This window comes from Rhea pennata, chromosome 1 (assembly GCF_028389875.1).
Source record: "Rhea pennata isolate bPtePen1 chromosome 1, bPtePen1.pri, whole genome shotgun sequence".
NCBI classification, from domain to species: Eukaryota; Metazoa; Chordata; class Aves; order Rheiformes; family Rheidae; genus Rhea; species Rhea pennata.
In genome coordinates, this window is record NC_084663.1 from 22,547,182 (window position 1) to 22,567,370 (window position 20,189).

The 20,189-nt window shown below is 38.5% G+C and overlaps 1 protein-coding gene across 3 annotated transcripts; it reads left to right on the forward strand.

Moving 5' to 3' along the window:
• Positions 1-646: 646 nt before the first annotated feature.
• Positions 647-16,513, forward strand: ZNF800 (zinc finger protein 800). Of its 3 annotated transcripts, XM_062601323.1 has the most exons (6): positions 647-726; positions 1,358-1,465; positions 3,726-3,821; positions 7,666-7,809; positions 12,645-14,391; positions 15,762-16,513. In XM_062601323.1, coding segments are annotated over exons 2-6 (2,049 nt in total). In that variant the 5' UTR covers positions 647-726; positions 1,358-1,404; the 3' UTR covers positions 15,763-16,513. The 3 variants fall into 3 exon arrangements, with proteins under 3 accessions (XP_062457307.1, XP_062457163.1, XP_062457235.1); XM_062601179.1 differs by lacking the exon at positions 15,762-16,513 and having other exon boundaries at positions 12,645-14,395; XM_062601251.1 differs by lacking the exon at positions 15,762-16,513 and having other exon boundaries at positions 684-726; positions 1,355-1,465; positions 12,645-14,395.
• The last annotated feature ends 3,676 nt before the right edge of the window (positions 16,514-20,189 follow it).

Sequence of the window (20,189 nt, forward strand, 5' to 3'; positions counted from 1 at the left end):
TAAGCGGGAGAGGATTTCCTCATGCCCTTCTCACGGTCGGAGAGCGGACGCTATGTTTTCGCTACGGAGCGGGCGGCAACCCGGCCCCAGCACAACCTGCTGCCGCGGCGCCAGCGCGCGGGGGCACGCCCGCAGCCTCCCAGCCACGCGTGGCTCTGCGCCCACGTCCGCTGGCTGCCGCCCGCAGCGCCCGCGGCCGACACCTCTCCCAGCAGAGGATCCCTTCTGCTGAGAACACCGCGCTCTCCGCTCTCGCGGGGCACTTGCTGGGGCCGCAGCAGGGCAGCCCGGCCGGCCGCGCCGCAGAGACGCCACGCAGGTGCCGGCGGCGGCGCGGCCGGGCCGGGCCGGGCCCATCCGCCGCCGAGTCCCGGGCCCGCGGCCGCGCCGAGCACCGACCCCGACGCCCGCCCGCGGGGCGCGCGGCACCGAGCGGCGGCGCTGCTGCCCCGCGGCGGCGGCGGCGGCGGCGGGCGGCGAGGGCGGCGGGGCGCCGCGGGGCCTCGCCGCGTGCCGCCGCCCGGCACCTGTGCGCCGCGGGCGGGGGCGGCGGGGGAGCGGCGGGCGAGGCGCCTGCGCACTGCGCGGCCCCTCGCCGCCACGGCCGCAGTCACTTCCTGCCCCTGTGCCCATCCGGCTCCGGGGTCAGCGGCCGCCGCTCTGGCGGGACACGGGATAATAAAGTTTTATTCGGGGAGGGGGCTGCAAGCGCCCTTCCTCTCCCAGGTAGGGGCCGGCGCCGCGGCGGCGCTCCCGCGGCGCCCCGCCCGCCGCCCGCCGCCCCCCGCGGCGCCGCTGTCACCTGCCGGCTCGCGCCCCCGCCCGCCGCTGGCCGCGCGCGTGGCGCCGCGGCGGCTCCGCCAGCGCGCTCAGCCCGGCTGCGCGGGCGGGCTGCGCTGCGCCGCGCCCGGCGGCGGCAACGGCGGCAACGGCGGGCGGGCCGCGCCGCGCCGCGCCGCGCCTTTCTTCCGTGCCGTCGCGGCGGCGGCGAGCGGGAGGTGGGGACGGAGCGCGGCGGCGAGGGCGAGGGGCGCGCGGGGCTGCCGCGGCGGGCGGGCGGGCGGGGAGAGGCGCCGCTGGGCCGCGCGCCCGCCGCGGCGGGCCGGGGCGCAGGTGGGGAGCGCCGTGAGGAGCCCGCGGGGGCCGGCAGGGAGCGGAGCCCGCGGCGGGGCGGCCGGCTCGGCGCGGAGCGCGTCCCGGCTGCGGGGTGAACAAAAGGGGCTGCGTGCCCCGCGAGGGGCCGTTGCCTCCCGGCCTGCTGCCGCGGCGGCGCCCTGGGGCGCGGCTCGGCGCCCTGCGCGGCCGTTCGCGCGCTCCGCGCCTCCCGGGTGGCGGTTAATTTGCGTGTTTTTAGCAGGACCGAGCTGCTGGATGTAGAGGGGAGGCAGGTCGTGCGCGCAGAAAATGCCGCTGAGGGACAAGTGTTGTCAGACTGAGCACCATCACCATGGATGCTGTGAACCAGGTACAGTGAGCGGCGCGCACCGCGGCGTGCGGTGCTTCGCTCGTTTTGACTTGCCGCCGCGTTTAACAGCTTTCAGGAGCTGCTGCAGGGTTACAAATCTGCGCTGTTAATGAAAGTTTTGGATGCAAAAAATAATCCCACGTTTTATTTGGAAATGTTTTGTAAGTACCCTGGAGCTGTCATGTTAAATTATGTCAGGGCCATAACTTCTCAGATTTTAGAGGATGTGTGATGATATCTGAACCCCTAAGTGGACAGAGCAATGTAGTGAGCAGAGGAAGGCCAGGGAATACCTAAAAGCAGCTGGCGTTTGTGCTTACAAAAAGTGTGATACTTTGAAATTTTTGTAATACGTCATCTCCTGCCATTTGTTTCACTCATTGTTTGTGTTTTTAATTTGCATCTCTTCTTCTAAAAAGTACTGATGAACTCAAAGTTGTTGCTTACAAGGAGGGAGGGAAATCCTAAAGTCCTAAAACCTCTCTTTGCATTCCACTGCTATATGACATGGAAGATGTCCACTGTGAAAGTATAATGCTTACCATGAAGGTTCAGCCATCTTTGTAGTCTTTGTGTAACTTTTCTTGCCTACTGTTGTAATAGGTAATGCCAAAGGAAATTTGATTCTTCTCCTAATGTTTTTCTCTCTTCTTGCCTTGTTTTAGGGTGTGTTGTTTGGATGATTGTTTCTATGTTTTGAGAGGAAAGGCATCCGTTTTTGGAACTAATAGAAAAAAGTGTAGGCCTGGCAACTTTGATAATATGCCTTTAAATCGATGCGATTTGGGAATAGGCATTATTTAGCTAGTAGAAACATTTCTTTGTGTTTAAATGTGTTTGAGTTGTTCTAATGTGTTTAAAAGATAGGCTGAAGTACTTTTCTTGCCTTACAAATACTAATCTATGTCTGCTTCACACATGTCACTCCTCTGGATGTCAGTGGGTGTTGCACATGCATATTAGAGGCAGTATACCAACCAAAATATATTATTTTAAAGAATGAGGAGTAGGCTAGTAGAATACAATATGTCATTGTGTTAGAGATCCCCAAACGATTAGCTGATTTGTAATGGTTGTTACGTATTCGTATATATAATAGTATATTATGGGGCCAGCGTAGTTAGGTGGAATGTTCTGTCTGTTGTTCTTTTCTTCCTGATGTTCTTTTCAGCTTGAATTTATTTATAATCTCACATCTTACAGAACAACTTTGTTGTTAAAATGTGTTTGATCTGTTTGCTTTAGTGTCTGTAGTTTTATTCTATGTCTCTACTGCTCTTTATTAGAAATATTTTTTTTAAGAGATGCTTAGTATTTTGTTTTGAAATGGAAATTTTACAATAGGATTAAAAATTAACCAAATGGATAAGGTAGGAGCCAATTCATGAACTACAAAACTTGGTTTTTTTAATCAATAAGAAATTAACAAGATGACCTGACTTACAATTTTCAAACACATGCTTGAATAAGTGCTCATATTCATTTAAATGTGGTTTGCCTCTAAGGAAAGCTTAATTGCCTTATGCATATATAGCAACGGAATGCTATTAATTTCTGTATGATTAAATACTATGTATTGGAATAGCTAATAATTATCCTGATCAATAAATGTTTTAGTTGCAATACATTTTACAATGATTGTAACATGGAATGAAATTTAGGAAAAAAGATGTTACTTCAGCAATTTGCTTGAACCAAAAGTACTTTTTGAATGTGGTCCTAGTGGCTGCAAAACAAATTGACTCATCAGAAGTCTGTATCAATTGAAGCAGTTCTCCAGATGTGTCTGCTTCACTCCCATCATTCAAACAAACAGAACAAAATGTATGTACAAGAAAAGAGCTACCAAGTTCAGGACATCTTCACAGTGTATCTGTGTGATTCCAGTATTGTCAGTATATACTTAGCACTGAATTCAGGTGCAAAAGTAACAATAATCAGGACAGAACACAAGCATAACTAAATAGTATGTACCACAAACAGCTATTATAATATTTTATATATTATATATAATATTGTAATATTTTTGTCCACTAGAACCACATTCAAGAAGTACTGTCAAAAGATAACATGGCTGGAAAATTTGTTAATTCATCTGATGTTTTTAATTCAGTGTTGATAAAATCTTTTGAATAACTCAGCTTTTATTGTAGTTCTTAGTCTTTCTTTTTAGCAAGCTTATTTTATGCATAGAAAATCTATAACTTAATGAAAACACGTAAGTTTTCTCTCATATTTTGTTGTCTTTCATGTATTTCAGTGCATATATTGGAACCTGGTGATCCTCCGTTACTACAGCAGCCTCTGCAAACGTCGAAGTCTGGTATTCAACAAATCATTGAGTGTTTTCGATCAGGTATGACTTGTCATATCATGCCATGTCAGGCAGATATAGCATATCTGACTTTTTAAAAACATGTCTGCCTTGTTTTAAGAGTTATATATGTTCAATATTATATATAAAAAAAATCTAACTTTCTACATAACTGCAAAAAACCCCACCATATATATATATATAAATATATATATATATGTTTTTGCTATTAAGTGCGGTTCCTTTTAAAAAGGGTTTCCATATAAAGTAGTGAAGTCACAGCTCCTGCTGTATAGTCATCTGTCTAAAACTTTTAAAAAATACTCTGTTTTGCTTTGTGTCGTACCTACTGCTACTATTAATAAGTTTATCCTAAAACTCTCAAAAGGATGAGAAAATTCAGTGTTTGCCTCAAACTCTTGCACAGGTAGCTGTACTACTGTATCATATTACTTGTAAGGTGTTACTTGCCTGTTTTCTGCAGTTGTGATACATGGCAATGAACCGAAGAATAACAGTTGAGTGTTTGGGTGAGCATGCCAAAGATGATAGGAAACACTGAGTGTTTTCTAACTGGTTCTGCACTTCTAATGTGGCAAAATAAACATTTTATTTTTACAACCTTTAATGGGAGAACACAGAAATTATTACTTTGTGTCTTTATGTGAATATATAGTCTAGATTTTTCCCTCATAGCACTGTTATACATAAGAAATACATGTTTATATATAAACATACATACATATATATATATATATGTGTGTGTGTGTGTATGTATGTATGTATGTGTTAGGATATGTGCCTGGGTTGGGTCTTGTAGAGTGGCACAATATTTAGTTTGTTCTCCACTTGTATTTGAACAGCTTAATACAAGAAGGAAAACTGGATGTGAGATCCATCATTAGTGATCTGTTTTACAAGAAGTGAGTGTTTGGATGAAATTGCCTAAGGGCTCAAATATGTGTGGCAGACTTCTTTCACTTGAAGTAGGTTAATGGAATCTCTGTTGGTAATAGCGTGAACTGGTTGCAAGTAATCTGTCTCCAGGCCATTTCCAGATTGTCCTGACTGTCCTGTGATAAATTGATAGCTTACTTTACCCTCCTCATTCATCTCAACTGTGCCACGGAAGTTGGACAGAAAGTGAAAGGACTTGGACAAAGATTTTACTAGTTACTTCTGAATAAGCAGTGTTTCATTATTGAAAGAAACTATTTTGATTCTTCTGGTAAACTTTTAAAGAAATAGAGATTAAAACCAGAGTATTCTTCATAATTTGAATTTATTAGCAAGTATTTACTAATATAAGTAACACTGTAGTACATTAATATTCTATAATATAGTAAGTAAACATGTAATACTGAATTCTGTAATTTTACTGTGGAATATAATGCTATTGTATGAGGAAACAGACTGCTGAATTTTTCTTTTTAAATATGCAATTGCTTGCCAAAAGTATAAACTTTAGTAATTCTTCCAGAGAAGTACATGTAGTAGCTGATGTCCTTTACCAGTTTCCTGTGACCATATTATTTTAGCTCTATCATTTACAAATATTAACAGGATTTGATGAAGTATCTCTTGCCACAAGTAGATATAGCTACAAAATAGAGACAGTTTTAGTAAGCTGGAGGCAGTATATGGTGGTATATGCAGTATATGCAGGAAAACTGACTGCACTTCGTGAAGTATAAGGAGATGCTTACTTTTTTTTCTCTGCCTGTTGTGTTCACAAAAGCAGTAGATGTTTTAAACGTCTTTTGCTTTCAGAGGTCTTCAAAGCTTTGCAGTTTAATTCATGAGGAGTAATTTTTTCCCCACTCTTACTTTTGACAATTTCATAGTTTGAAAAGGTTTGAAGCCAGAGGGACCACTACTATGTCTTCTGGTTTGATCTCCGATATGTCATAAGTCATTAAATCTCAACCAGTACTCTTAAATGTGTTTGTCTAATACAAATTACTGAGCTTAAGTCCTGAACTAAAAGGAGACTTAACTCCTGTATGCTGTCAACATAACAGCAGAGGGAATGAGATATCAATAGACTTGTGTTTCCCTGGAGTGGGAAAAGTAGAATTTGTGAAATAGACAATTATTTTTCTTTAGTTGGGGGAGAGCTTTGTAATTAAAAAAATGCATCAGCAGTGCTGGCCAAATTTTGATTCATCTTGTGTGCTGTCAGCAAATTTGAGGACCTTTTATTTGAACTGTGATTTGATAACTTACTGTCTACATAGGGCATTGTCAATTTTGCTAAGCTGCATTATTTTCTGTGGTTTTCTTTTATTCAGATCAAATACGGATTAGTAAGATATGGGTAAACAACTTAATGTAGGGGGAACTCTTTACCATTTTTAAATTTGGAAGTTTCACTAAATCTAAACATCAGTAATCAGTGTTGCCTGTAAAGTACAGGTCAGGTGAAAGTGAGGTTGGTAACATTTGAGGAAAAAGCAGCAGGAGGAGGAGGCAGGAGCCTAGGGCTTTGACACAGGGAAAGTGTGGGCAGTGGGAGAAACTGGAAGGAAGCCTGATAGTCAAATTTGGACCCTAGTTTTAAGTAACTGTAGAAGTAGGGAAAGGCACTATGCTTTGCTAAAACTCACTTACAAAAACTTTTAGAAGTATTATACTAAGAAATTAAAACTTGCTCTGGTAAGGACTATTTATATTGTAGAACTATTAGATACTGTGAAACCTATTAGTATTTGAAAAGGTTTGATCTCTGAAATAATTTTGTAATGCAACTCAGAGTTTGAACTTTAAAAGGAATTCCTATGTGGAGTGTAAGCATGATGCCAGAAAACTTGAACTTCTTACTCTGGTTCGACTTGGAAGACTATGCTGTTGATGCTATTTTTCTAATTCGGTTTTCTGCTTGTGATATTATTTGTTCTTGGCTCAGTTTTTTTACATTTCTACCTGTTTGACTAATTTTAACTTATTCCATTAGACAAAATAAAAACAAGGTAGAGAAATTCACTGATTTTGGTCAGCTAATGTTTCTTTCCAGTTAGGAGTAGGTCCATTATTTAGTAATCTTTTGCTAATAACAGTAGGCATTACATTCATAGAATAAGTGTGGTATAAAATGAAGGAATGGGTTTGAAATGTAGCTTAAACTCTGAATCCTTTAGTTGATTAAGCAAGACAGGAGCTGGAATACACAAACAATGCCAGATCAAACTGCATCTTACTTTTTTTTTTTAAAAATATACAATGTATTATCTTGAAAACCTGCAAGCTTTGTTGTATTACCTATTTTCTGACAGGAAAAACCTAATTTATTTGCATTTTGCTTTCGGTAGGCTGAAAATACGTTTCCAGTTCTGCTTTCTTAATAAGCACAATCATCTTGATCTCGATATGGATTTTGTAACATTAATTTTGACCCATTATTTATTCTCTGCAGATTTTATTGTATACTCTGTGTTTTTTTGCTTTACTTGGTCTACTTTTACATGAAATAGCTGTGTACATCTTGCTTTCGTAGCACTGTTGGAGGAGTTTTAAGAAAAAATGCTGCAGAATTATTTGAATGCATGCATGACTGTTTTCTATCAGGCAATTGTATTGCAGCAACCAGAAACTGTAGTATGAACTGCCATACTAATGTTAGCTGTTAGTTTTGACTATAAATCGTCCTTCATTCCCTGTTAACTGTAATGTGTATAATCATTTTGTTTATTTTTTTTCAGCATGGACTTGTTTTCATAGTGAAACTCAGAGTGTGTGTAGTAAACTTGCAGTACAATGGGGTAGAATTAATGCAAGATAAAACATTGTGTTAATGTCATGTTTTAAAATGTTTCTGCTTTCATGGAATGATGTGATCTAGCAGATGAACAGAAAACATACTTTCAGTATAACATCTCTTTTGTTACAGGAACTAAACAACTTAAACATATCTTGTTAAAAGATGTGGACACCATTTTTGAATGTAAATTGTGCCGGAGTCTCTTCAGAGGATTACCAAATTTAATTACTCATAAAAAGTTCTATTGTCCTCCAAGCCTCCAGATGGATGACAGTAAGTTTTGCTCAATGAAATACTTGATAGATTTATCTAAAAATGAGAAACTTACCTTTCTGTACCATTTAAGAAAAAAAAAAGAAAAAAAAAAAAAAACAGAAACAAGGTGCAAAAAAAAAGGCAGAATTAAATGTTGATGGTAATATATTTAGATCACATTTGTACCTATGAAGAAGGTGCAGCATGGACTTCAATATGGCAGAAGCAACCAGGACCTATATCAGTATCATAATTTGGTAGCTGGTCTACAGATTCAACCTTTTAATGAAGGGTGTTACTGGCAACACTTTCTATTGCTTCTGCCCCCTTTACTTTGTTTTATTTTGCCTCTCTATTATGAAAGATACTGAAAAGTATGCCAGAGAGCTCAGAAATTGACTCTGACAGAAAAGCTTGGATCTAACAAGGTTTTTTAGTTCTAGATCAGCATAGCTCTGCTGAACTCCAGCTGGATCCTGTAAAATCATTTTGATGAATCTGCATCACTGTCCTGTATTTGGAAAAGGCTGTGTATCATGGATGCAATCCTTGAGTCTTAAATCATTATGAAACACAGAGTAAAAGGTGGCCCTTTTCTGTTGGAGGTGGACCTTCAATAATACTGTCTCTCTTCCTCACCTTCGCACCTCATCTGACCCTGCCTTAAGATAGTCCTGGGCCCAGTACGTCATCCTGTCTAGTCTGTTTCCTTCTTTGTAGAATTTAGACTTTTTTTATTAGTAGTAAGAAATTTAGATTATGGGGAAAGTCTTTTAAAAATTACATTTTTATGGAAAATGACATGTATTAAAGTCTTATCGTTTCTAGTGATGACCTTTTGCTAATCTTTATGAAAGGCTGATTAATTTGGAAATGTGCCAACATTTGAAAATGTTTTGTGGAACATTCTGATTATCCTGATTCCTTCTTGATTAGATTACTATAGCTGCAATGAGGATTTTTTTCTTGAATAATGCCTTCTTGTGTCAGTATTTTAAAAGTTAGGAACCTGCAAGATTTACTTAGATGATTCTTTCCCAGCATTGTGTTAGCAAGTATTGTAAACTCCGAAGGCCAGCCCTCAGGAATCCCAGACCCTGGCAACAAGAGAGAAAATCTAGAGAAAGGAAGACTTCCCCTTGGTTGAGGAGAGATGGGTTAGAGATCTTTTAGGCACCTTGACACCCACAAATCCATGGGCCCTGATGGGATGCACCCACAAGTACTGAAGGAGCTGGTGGATGTTATTGCTAGGCTGCTGTCCATCATCTTTGAAAGATCATGGAGAACAGGAGAGGTACCTGAGGACTGGAAGAAAGCTAATGTCACTCGTCCCTTCAAAAAGGTCAAGAAGGAGGACCCAGGAAACTACAGGCCAGTCAGCCTCACCTCCATCCCTGGAAAGGTGATGGAACAGCTCATCCTGGATATTATCTCAAAGTGTATGGAGAAAAAGGAGGTGGTCAGGAGTAGTCAGCATGGATTCACCAAGGGGAAATCACACTTAACCGATCTGATAGCCTTCTATGATGGAATGACTGGCTGGATAGATGAGGGGAGAGCAGTGGACGTTGTGTACCTTGACTTCAGCAAGGCTTTTGACACTGTCTCCCATAACAGCCTCCTAGACAAGCTCAGGAAGTGTGGGTTAGATGAGTGGACAGTGAGGTGGACTGAGAACTGGCTGAAAGGCAGAGCTCTGAGGGTTGTCATCAGTGGTGTGAAGTCTAGTTGGAGGCCTGTAGCTACTGGTGTCTCCCAGGACTCAGTATTGGGTCCAGTCTTGTTCAACTTTTTCATCAGTGACCTGGATGAGGGGACAGAGTGCCTCCTCAGCAAGTTTGCTGATGATCCCAAGCTGGGAGGAGTGGTTGACACACCAGAGGGCTGTGCTGCCATTCAGAGAGACCTGGACAGGCTGGAGAATTAGGTGGAGAGGAACCTCCTGAGGTTCCACAAGGGCAAGTGCAGAGTCCTGCAGCCGGGGAGAAATCACCCTAGGCACCAGTACAAGCTGGGGGCTGACGTTGTGGAGAGCAGCTCTGCAGAGTAGGGCCTGGGAGTGCTGGTGGATGACAAGTTGACCATGAGCCAGCAATGTGCCCTTGTGGCCAAGAAGGCCAATGGTCTCCTGGGGTGCATTGAGAAGAGTATTGCCAGCAGGTGGAGGGAGGTGATCCTGCCGCTCTACTCAGCCCTGGGGAGGCCTCATCTTGAGTACTGTGTCCAGTTCTGGGCTCACCAGGACAAGAGAAACCTGGAGCTCTTGGAGAGAGTCTAGCGTAGGGCTATGAAGTTACTAGAGCATCTCTCTTAGGAGGAAAGACTGCAAGAGCTGGGCCTCTTCAGCCTGGGGAAGAGAAAACTGAGAGGGGATCTTATCAATATCTACAAATATCTGAAGGGAGGTTGTCAACAGGATGGGCCCAGACTTTTTTCAGTAGTGCCCAGTGACAGGATGAGAAGCAACATGCACAAACTGGAGCAAAGGAAGTTCCACGTGAACATGAGGAAAATATTTACTGTGAGAGTGACAGAGCAGTGGAGCAGGTTGCCCAGAGAGTTTGTGGAGTTTCTTTCTCTGGCGATATGCAAGAGCTGCCTGGACACGATCCTGTGCAATGTGCTCTAGGGAGGGGATTGCTTGAGGAGGGGGATTGGACTAGATGATCTCCAGAGGTCCCATCAACCATTCAGTGGTCCTGTAAAGAGGAGCAAAAAGTGAAAAGACTAGTAGTAGCTCCTCCCTTAGATTAGTATGCTTGGCTAGTTATACAATCAGAGCTTCTCTGTTGAAAGACATGAGGTATATTCTTAAAGCAAGATTGAAAGTGTATCTGATTTAGATGTATGTATTTTAAAGCAAAATAAAACTACTCTGAATATTCAAAGATCTCCAGTCCAGCTCCTGGTATTGTAGCCATCATTTAATTGGTTAGTTAGCTTTTGCATTTTATTTTTGATTAGGAAGGGTACAAATGAAGAGAATTACACTGGATGCTCTCAATAAAACTATATGAAGACTAGTTTTATGTAATTTTGAGTATGAAAATTGTGGAATAAAATGTAATTTTTTTTCAATGAAAAAAAGTTAAAAGATAGTAAACACAAGGTAGGAATAAAAGTTCTGCAATCCCCATGGTTAAAAATTATTATTTCCTGAGGATCTGTTTTTGTTTTCTACACATCTACAGATGTTTTCTACGTAGTGTAGTCATTTCATGGTCTGAAAAGGTGGTATAAAATGGGAGGAAGCACTCAGTAAAAAAAATACAGATAAATCCGTTCTATCAGTGTCTTACAGACATATCGATAATCCCATTTGAAGTTGACCGCAAAAAGTGTTAATCATCCAGTGTCAAAAAATTGATCTGAGCAACAAAACAACCTTTTTCTTTTACCTACACACTTTGTCATGTACATGTTAGGGATGTGGAAGAAACAATCCTAAGTTAGTATGGGCTTTTAGTTAGCCAGGAATTAAATCGTCAAATCATTGTGAATAAGTTTGAACAGGACCACCTCAGTGCCTTTCCATGTCACTGTACTGCACTCTGTTGTGCCAGTGCACATGCTTAGGGTACTGTGCTGGAAACTGGATCACTGAACAAATTTAGAATTTAAAAACTGAGAGGCCATTACTGAGGATTGTAAAACTATGTGAATGGCATGAAGGGAAATGGGAGCAATCATTTTTTTGTATTTTATAGTGCAAAAGCACTGGGGTATTCAATAAAATTACCAGACAGCAGGCACTATGAAAGTACTTTTGACAAAAGCAGATACACATAACATCATTGTGATAGCCAAGAATATAAAGGAATTCAAAAAGCTTTGTGAAGAATAGGTCTATTAAAATAGTATTTTACAGGCAAACTTTAGCTTGGGAAGCCCCAACCAAGATTTTGGGGGCTCAGGCAAGCAAGAAGGGCTACTACTCCTTTCTTTTTTTTTTCTTTTTTTTTTTAATCTGCTCCAAGTCATTATCAGAATAGAACACGGAATGAACCATTGGTGAAGTCTAGTGAACTTATTCTTTCTTAAAATAACTACTTTTACTCAGTTTTCATTGTTTTGAAAAATTGCTACAATTTTTTAGGATAATACAGATTTTTTTTTCTGTCCTTATTATCTTACTGGTACAGTAAGATAATACAGTAATACAGTAAGTATTATCTTACTGGTACAGTAAGATAATAGTACTGTACCAGTACTGATTTTTACTAAAAGCTTTCCTTCTCCAGAAGTTGATTGTTCTTTCATCTCCTTGTATCTTCGTGCAGTATTTAGGTTAAATGGATCTTGCAGTCTTCCTTAAAGATCAGTTACTTCAGCATAGACAAAGAATGTATTTCCAGAAATAGATTCCTTTATTGAGAATGCCTGTCTCCAGTAGTAGGAAGTTCAGTTTTTAATGATACTTAAGGCTTAGCTGCACACCTAAAGAACAAGCTCAGTTTTATGTCCTTATTTCTGCAGTTGGTATAGGTTTTTAGAGAACAGTTTAATTAGAGGCAAACCAAGTTTTGCTTTAGGTGACTTTGACATGAGAATACTACAAGGATGTATTTCTTCAGTTGGCTGTTAATAAAAAGGATACTTATACTGATGTTTTATTCTGATGTGAGAAAAATTGTTTCACTGGTTAAAGCAAATCCAGTTTGAATTAGTGGCTCTGCTGCTAGATTAAGCAATACTTCTTCAACCTGTAACTAGAAAAATAGTAAAAATGAATGATTTCTGCAAATATGGTGGTTAAATTGACAGTGAAAAGACACTTTGAAACCTGAAAAATTAAAATAATTTGAAACTACAAGTTCATTTTTTAAATACTTTTTTTCTTTTTTCCCCAGACCTCAATGATATGAATGATAAACAAAGCCAAGCCATAAATGATCTCCTGGAAGCAATCTATCCGAGAGTAGACAAGCAAGAATATATAATTAAATTAGAACCTATAGAAACTAATCAAAATGCTGTATTTCAGTATGTATCAAGGACTGATAGCCCAGATGAGAACACAGAAATTAGTAGTACTGATCAAGCTCCAGTACAGGTTCAGGAACCCAGCACTGAGCAACCCAAGACTGTTTCGGCTCCAGCTTCAAGTCCAGTTGGGGAAACTTCGGAATTACCTCCTGCTGATCCTGTTACAAACAAGGTAATACCTACTTCTGAAGAACAGCCTCCAGCAGTAAATCCTGAGTTGGACTCTTCAGATAATTCTGATTTTGGCCACCAGTTGATTTGTTGCCTTTGTAGGAAAGAATTTCATTCCAGACGCAGTGTACGCCGGCACATTAGAAAAGTACACAAAAAAAAGATGGAAGAACTAAAGAAGTACATAGAAACAAAAAAGAAACCAAATCAGTGCTCAACGAGAGGAAGAAATAAGAATGTTCTTGTAACATTAGGTAGAAGTTGTCCTGTGTGTTACAAATCATTTGCTACAAAAGCCAACGTAAGGAGGCATTTTGATGAAGTTCATAGAGGATTAAGAAGGGATTCCATTACTCCTGATATAGCTACAAAGCCGGGGCAACCTTTGTTCTTGGATACAGTTTCTGCTAAAAAATCTTTTAAGACCCGAAAACAAAAGTCGTCTTCAAAGGCTGAATACAATTTAACTGCATGCAAATGCCTTCTGTGCAAGAGAAAATATAGTTCACAAATAATGCTTAAAAGGCACATGCAAATTGTTCACAAGATAACTCTTTCTGGAAAGAACTCTAAAAGAGAGAAAGGACCTAACAATACTGCCAATGGCACAGAAATAAAAGTAAAAGTTGAACCAGCAGACTGTGTAGAACCTTCACCCCCTTCCATTGCCCTTTCTCCTCAGAATGAATTAAAGGGAACAAATCATTCAAATGAAAAAAAGAGCACTCCGTCAGCACAGAAAAATAAAGTTAAACAGGACCCTGAAAACTCTAAGTCGACCACTAAATCAACCTCTAAATCAACCTCTAAATCAACCTCTAAATCAACCAATGCATCTGCTGCAGGTGGCCAGCAAAAAACCAGGAAGCCAAAACTTTCAGCTGGCTTTGACTTCAAGCAGCTTTACTGTAAACTCTGTAAACGCCAATTTACTTCTAAACAGAACTTGACAAAACACATTGAATTGCACACAGATGGAAATAACATTTATGTTAAATACTACAGGTGTCCACTCTGCTCGTATGAAACACGCCGCAAGCGTGATGTGATAAGGCATATAACTGTAGTTCATAAAAAGTCACCACGCTACCTTGGGAAAATAACTGCAAGTTTAGAAATTAGAGCAATAAAAAAGCCAATTGATCTTGTTCTAAATAAGGTGACAAAAAGAGGCCCTCAGAGGGATGAAACAAAACAGATTGGTTCAAAACAGGATGTCACCTCTAATTCGCCCAATAAAAAGTATGAAGGAGCTGATGTTGGCATTGAAGTAAAAGTAACAAAAAACTTTTCTCTTCACCGATGCAATAAGTGTGGGAAAGCATTTGCCAGAAAGACTTTTCTAGAACATCATAAGAAAACCCACAAGGCAAATGTATCTCATTCACCTGAAGAAAATAAAACCAAAGGCAGAAGTACAAGATCTAAAGCTGTTGTCTGGTGAGGAAATAATAGTGTTTTGTCTTTTTTTTTTTTTTTTTTTTTTTTTTTTTTTTTTTGAGAAAAACAAACATTGCCTTTCATGTACTATTGTTGATTTATTGCTGAAAACATACTTTTCCATAGATTTAATGGTTAAGCAACTTAAGTAATAAGGTAGATGTCAAGTTTATTTCTTAAATTTTAGTGTTTTGGAAAGGAGTTATTTTCTAAATTTGCCTTTGTAGGAAGTTGAAATAGAATATAGTTAAACTGTCCCAGGTAAACTCTTTTTAAATTGATTTAAGGCATCTATTGTAATCAAGCTAATACAATACATTCCTAAAATAGTAAAATTAACAGAGCTTTTATCTGATTAGAGCACTCCTAATGAACATCTTCTCTGTAACCTCATTGCAGAATTTCTAAAGGTACTTTGGTAAAAGTGACTGCAAAAAAACTCTATGAACATACTGGAATTACTACTTTTTTTTTTTTTTTTTTTTGGTTAATCCTAATATGTGCATATGTCCTGTTAACAAAAGGGCATAGAATGGATTAATGGATTAGATCAGCTGGAGTTAGGTGCCTTTGAACATTTTTAAATACATTAAATTTAGGGCTTGATTCTTTTAGTGTTTATATATATATATATATATATATAAACACAAGTTCTGATCATGTGCTTCTTAAAGTATTTGAATCTCATCAAGAATTTTTGTGTTAAAGCTAAATATACATAAAAGTTTGGCTGAGAACTTTCTAAATTTCTACTATACGGTATTCTGGGATTTTTTTTTACAGATGGATGAATTGTATTTATAGTGACTGTTTTCCATACTCTTTGTGTTAAAAGATAGTCTATTTTTTTTACAAGAACCTTTTAAAAAAGGAAAGTAAATAGTTATTTTGTTTTTCAATATGACTGACTGCTCCCTTAAAAACTGGGGATTGTACAAAAATTTATAATGGAGAAATTAGTGATACTGATAAGAATTTTTACCATTCTTATTCAGAAATATCCTTATAACATAGTTGGTGAAAAGAAAACCAAGCATATGTGCCTTGTTCTATAGTTCAACTCTGAAGCGTTGTCTTCCAGAATATAATTTGGTTTGGGTTCAGCTTTTGTAGTGAATTAACACCTACATATGTTAAAATGGAATCTGATACTTTAGTGGTTTGGTAGTAAGTCTTGACTGAAGGGATGGAACTTCAAAAATGAGATGAGCTGGACCCTGACTTACGCTGAATTTAAGAGGAAAAGTTAGTTTTGTATTTCGATCATGAATTAAAAGTTAACCTCACATATAAGTTATTTATGTTGTGTAACTTAAAGCAGAATTAGATTGGTAAACTCAGAGTATTAATTTATTCCCGTTTTTCCTCAGATAGGTTCAAGTGATGTTCGGAAAGTTTGGAGTTCATTTGAGTGAAAAGACTTTAATTTGGTGTTGGAACCACTAATGTCTTGATAATGGTACTGTAAGGAGGAAATATTTTCATAAACTGTTGTTTTCTTCCTAAATTAATTACCATTCTGACTGCTTGTTGTAGGACAATGCCTCCTCCCCAAACACTTTGAAGTAGTTGAATTGAATTCACCTGTGCTTCTAGCTTAGCAGTTAACTATACTTGTCTCTATGCAGTTGAGGTTTGACACAGTATACAGTGAACTTTCTGAACTTAAAAAAACAAAACAAAAACCAGCAGAGGCAACTTAACAAACAGCAGCTTTGGAAGAAGGCTTTTATTTCTTATTTAGGAAATCATCTTCAGAGAACTCATCTTGCATACTGACCCACCATAATACTGCTAACTGATCAACAGCTCTAACTTTTTTGTGATATCCTACTTTGGCAAATGTTGTGTTATGTACTATTTTAAATATATTACAAATGAATGTATAAGAGCAAACAATGTAGTGTATATTGGCTGAATTGTACTAATTATTAATATTTGCCATACTGCCTATTTGTTCATACTGACTAATTTCCCAGTTTTGAGGCATTCTGAATTTCACTGTACTGAAGTTGATTCAAAGATTTCCATTTTTGTTTCCATATGTGGTTCATAGGACAACTTTGTAAACATTCAGAAAGTTTACAAGAATATCCACATTCCTCTATTCTTTATTTTTTTTTTTTAAATGTATACACAAGCACTTTAATGATAGTTGCAGTTTATTTTTTCAGTTTATTTTTTGAAAGATCAACACACTAATGTTAATATGAAGGTAGTGAATATTTGCTGATGTATTATAGACAGACAATCTGTGCACAACCACTTATAATGTTAGCTTATTTCATTAAATATTAATAAAAAGGGAGGCTAGTCTGGGAGAAACTCAAAATATTTTTTCTCTCAAGATCATAAATGACCACTGTAGGTAGCACTTGGGTTTGTGTAACTTGGAGAATGTTTTAGATCCCTTTTTCTTTTAATCAGGATTCTAGTAAAACAGTTGCATGCCTACCATTATGAAATTCTTGGCAGGTTTCATGCATCACTGGTTTGGGGGGTTGTTTTTTTTTGTTTTTGTTTTTTGTTTTTTTTTTTTTAACTTTTTAGAAAATATTTTGTTTAGTGATTTGTGTCAAATTGCTACAATTTGAAAAGTACTGTACATCAAAAGAAATACCATGTTTTTTTATATAGGTTCACTCCCTTACTTAGGGAGGTGCCTCGTGTTCATATATACTTTTGTATAAAATATATCTAAAAATGTTGATCACAAGATCAGGAGTAAAAATACTTTTATGGATAGAGAAGTACTTGGCCCTGTTAGTGCATTGCACTAAAAATACTGTGAATGGGAACTGGACTGTAACTTGCTCAAAATGTTTTATACTGAATGTACATGCTTTTGTTTGGATAAATGTACCGTATTTGGTGGAAAATAAAGCAGACTGGAAATTACTTCTAAGTGTGCTTAAACAAAAAGATACAGTGTTTATAAATCTGGAATGCCTGTCAGTTCACAATCAGCAACTACCCTGTTTGCAGTTCTATAAAATTTTATTTCTTGATCATTGAAACTAGTTGCTTGTAATATTCTGTTGTAATAAATGTTTTTTTGTTATGAAGAGTTTGACACTTGTGGAGTGAACACTTCTCCACATTGATGGTTGACCCTTGCAATACTTTTAAGAAATCCATGTTGATACTGACTTTCTGTCACTTGTAAAGGTGTATTTCTCTAAACTAAGTAAAGATTGCTTTTAAGGTCTTTTTAAAAACAAAATTGAATATTAGGATTGAAATAGATTTTTTAAAAAATTAAAAAAAATAGATTACTTAGTTTTGCATTGCAAGTTGTGATGGTAGCCTTCTAAAGTTACTTCTTTATGTAGCTATAATGTAAGAAAAGAGCTGCCATAATCATTGTTTATTCTTTACTAAAGAAAGAAGGAAATCAAGTTATTTATGTAAGTGCAATTTAAGTCATGTTCCTGAATGGCTGCGGATTAAAATTAGGATATTAAAATGCAGGAGTAGTGGTGGAGTAACTGTTGGTGTGTCAACTAATTCTTATGGTTTCTGCTGTCTATTCTGGCTAAGCATGCAGTTTGCATCTGAAACACTTGAATTGAAGGTGAAATTACTCCTGTTTCCAAGGTAAGCTTTCTGCTAAAGGATCTCCAGTTTTGCATCCATATAGGTAAGCAGAGTTGCAAAGTTTTTTTGTTCCACCTAAGGAGTGTACTTGGGTAGCGTATTTCTGCTTAAGAATGTGGCATAATAATTAGCAGTTGCCACGTTGTTTTTTGTTATAATCTTTCATGAGGTGAAATCTGTTGGGGAGTTCTTTTGAGGCACAAGTCTCCCTTCTGACTTGTGAAACGGCTTTGCTTTCTCCTTTTCCAATAAAGAAAATAAACATGTTTGTGTAAAATGTATGAAAGGCTTGTTCCACTTGCTGTTTTTTTTAATTACTATTTTTTCCATGCAGCTGTTCTTGAATGGGAGGAAAGGAAAATCTGAGAGGAGGAGAAAGGTTGCTAATTACTGCTTTTATTCATATAATAAGTGTTTTTTCATGCATCCTGAAAAAAATTGTAATAAAGCTTTGAATATAATCACGATCCATATGGGCACTTACTTACGGGCGCTATTCATGGAGGTGAATCTTAACATGTATGGATGCGACATTTTGATGAAGGTGCAGTTTTGCATAGGTCTGGTGATTGGCAAAAGCATATTGGTTTAGCTGCATTTGCTTGGAATAACCAAAGAAGTTTAGAATCTTTGGTAGGCCTTCAGAATTAAAGTTGAAGCTTGTTGAAGAGATTTTTATTCAGAATGGATCTGACATACCTGATGGAAAAAATTGAAGATAGTCTAAGCAATCTGTATTTAATTCTGTCTTGTAATGAAAAGAATATTTTTTGAAAATTACACTTCCTAATGCAAAGGCTTTGAGAGGCTAGCTTTAATTTTAACTTGATAAAAAATGTACAACTTAATACATATTGCTGCCTGTAATAGCTAGGTAGCTTCAGCAGCAGGGCAAGCTTCTGCATATATAAATTATTCTTGATAAGAAAATTGTTTTTAGGAAAATTTGAAATTATATGGAACTGTGAAATTTTTCATTATCTTATTAAAAATCAGTGGTTTTGATGGGATTTTATTTTGATTTCTAACAGTATTTTGGATTTCATTTGGATTTATAATGCTACTTTTTGTTAGCTTATCATATTCTTTTCTATCAATGAAAAGCTAGTGATAGACTTAACAGAAAAAGGTATAGCTCTGGGCAGAAACTTGCTCTCTACACTGAAGAATCAATCAAATGCAAACAAATAATCCAGTACTGTTTTCATTTGTGGTCTTACACATGTATGGCTTACTCTTTCCTGCTACCCTGATTTGTTTCCAGTGATCTAAAATGCCACTATTGTGAATGTTCAAACCATTCAGGAATGAATTACGTATTACTGGCTACACCTATTTTGTTTGTTAGTTTATACAGCCTTCAGAATTATCTGATGATACTGTCCTTTTATTACAAATTATGCTTCAGGATTTAAATACGAACTAATAATATGATATGAATGATATTTTTTGTTTTGATGTTAGAAATCAGCAGTGTAACTTGTTTCTGTGTTTTCTGATATGGTTATAGGCGCACAGATAGTCACCTTCTGTTTCAGTCGACCAGGAGAATAGTTGTCCTGGAAGCAGGCTTGGAGAGTGACGATCATTGAAGAAAGGGAAAGTCAGTTAGCAGGATTATGGGGAAGGGCTAATTTCTGTTTATTTTGTGCTAGTTGGTAGGGCAATAGATAAGGGATCTCAGATATTGATAGAAAACCAATGCTGTTTGTACCAATAGTAGACTATTTCGAGCAGGATTGTTGGCTGGGTGTAAAGAACCTCTACTAATCTTGAAAAAGGGAGTAGAAGGGAAGTGAATTGTATGAAATAATTTTGAATCCTTTTTTGTAGAGAACTCTTGAGAGCTTGAATCACAGTATTTTTGGTTGCAGTCTCGTAGACACAAAATAGAATGTACTTGAGAAGTTAGTTACAATAGTTACAGTTCTGTGATCCCTTCAGGGATTGGCAAAATGATGGTAATCTCAATAAAAATGTTGTAAACTTGGAACGGTATCTCAAATGAGGAAAGAAAATCATTGACTTTGGAAGATTTATTGGGAAGTGAAGATAGCCTCGGCCTGTGATCTATGCTTAATATATAGACCAAATATATTTTTCATTACAAGAGGTTAAACTACTAACTCTATTTCATCATACTGCCTGGAGCAATGCTGACTTGGTGGCTATGAAGTCCAGATGACTGAAGAGGATATGCA

Coding starts and splice junctions, on each gene's coding strand:
- ZNF800 (XM_062601179.1), top strand. CDS start 1,405: ATGCCGCTGAGGGACAAGTGTTGTCAGACTGAGCACCATCACCATGGA. Junction 1,466..3,725: donor CCATGGATGCTGTGAACCAG/GTACAGTGAGCG, acceptor CATGTATTTCAG/TGCATATATTGGAACCTGGT. Junction 7,810..12,644: donor AAGCCTCCAGATGGATGACA/GTAAGTTTTGCT, acceptor TTTTTTCCCCAG/ACCTCAATGATATGAATGAT.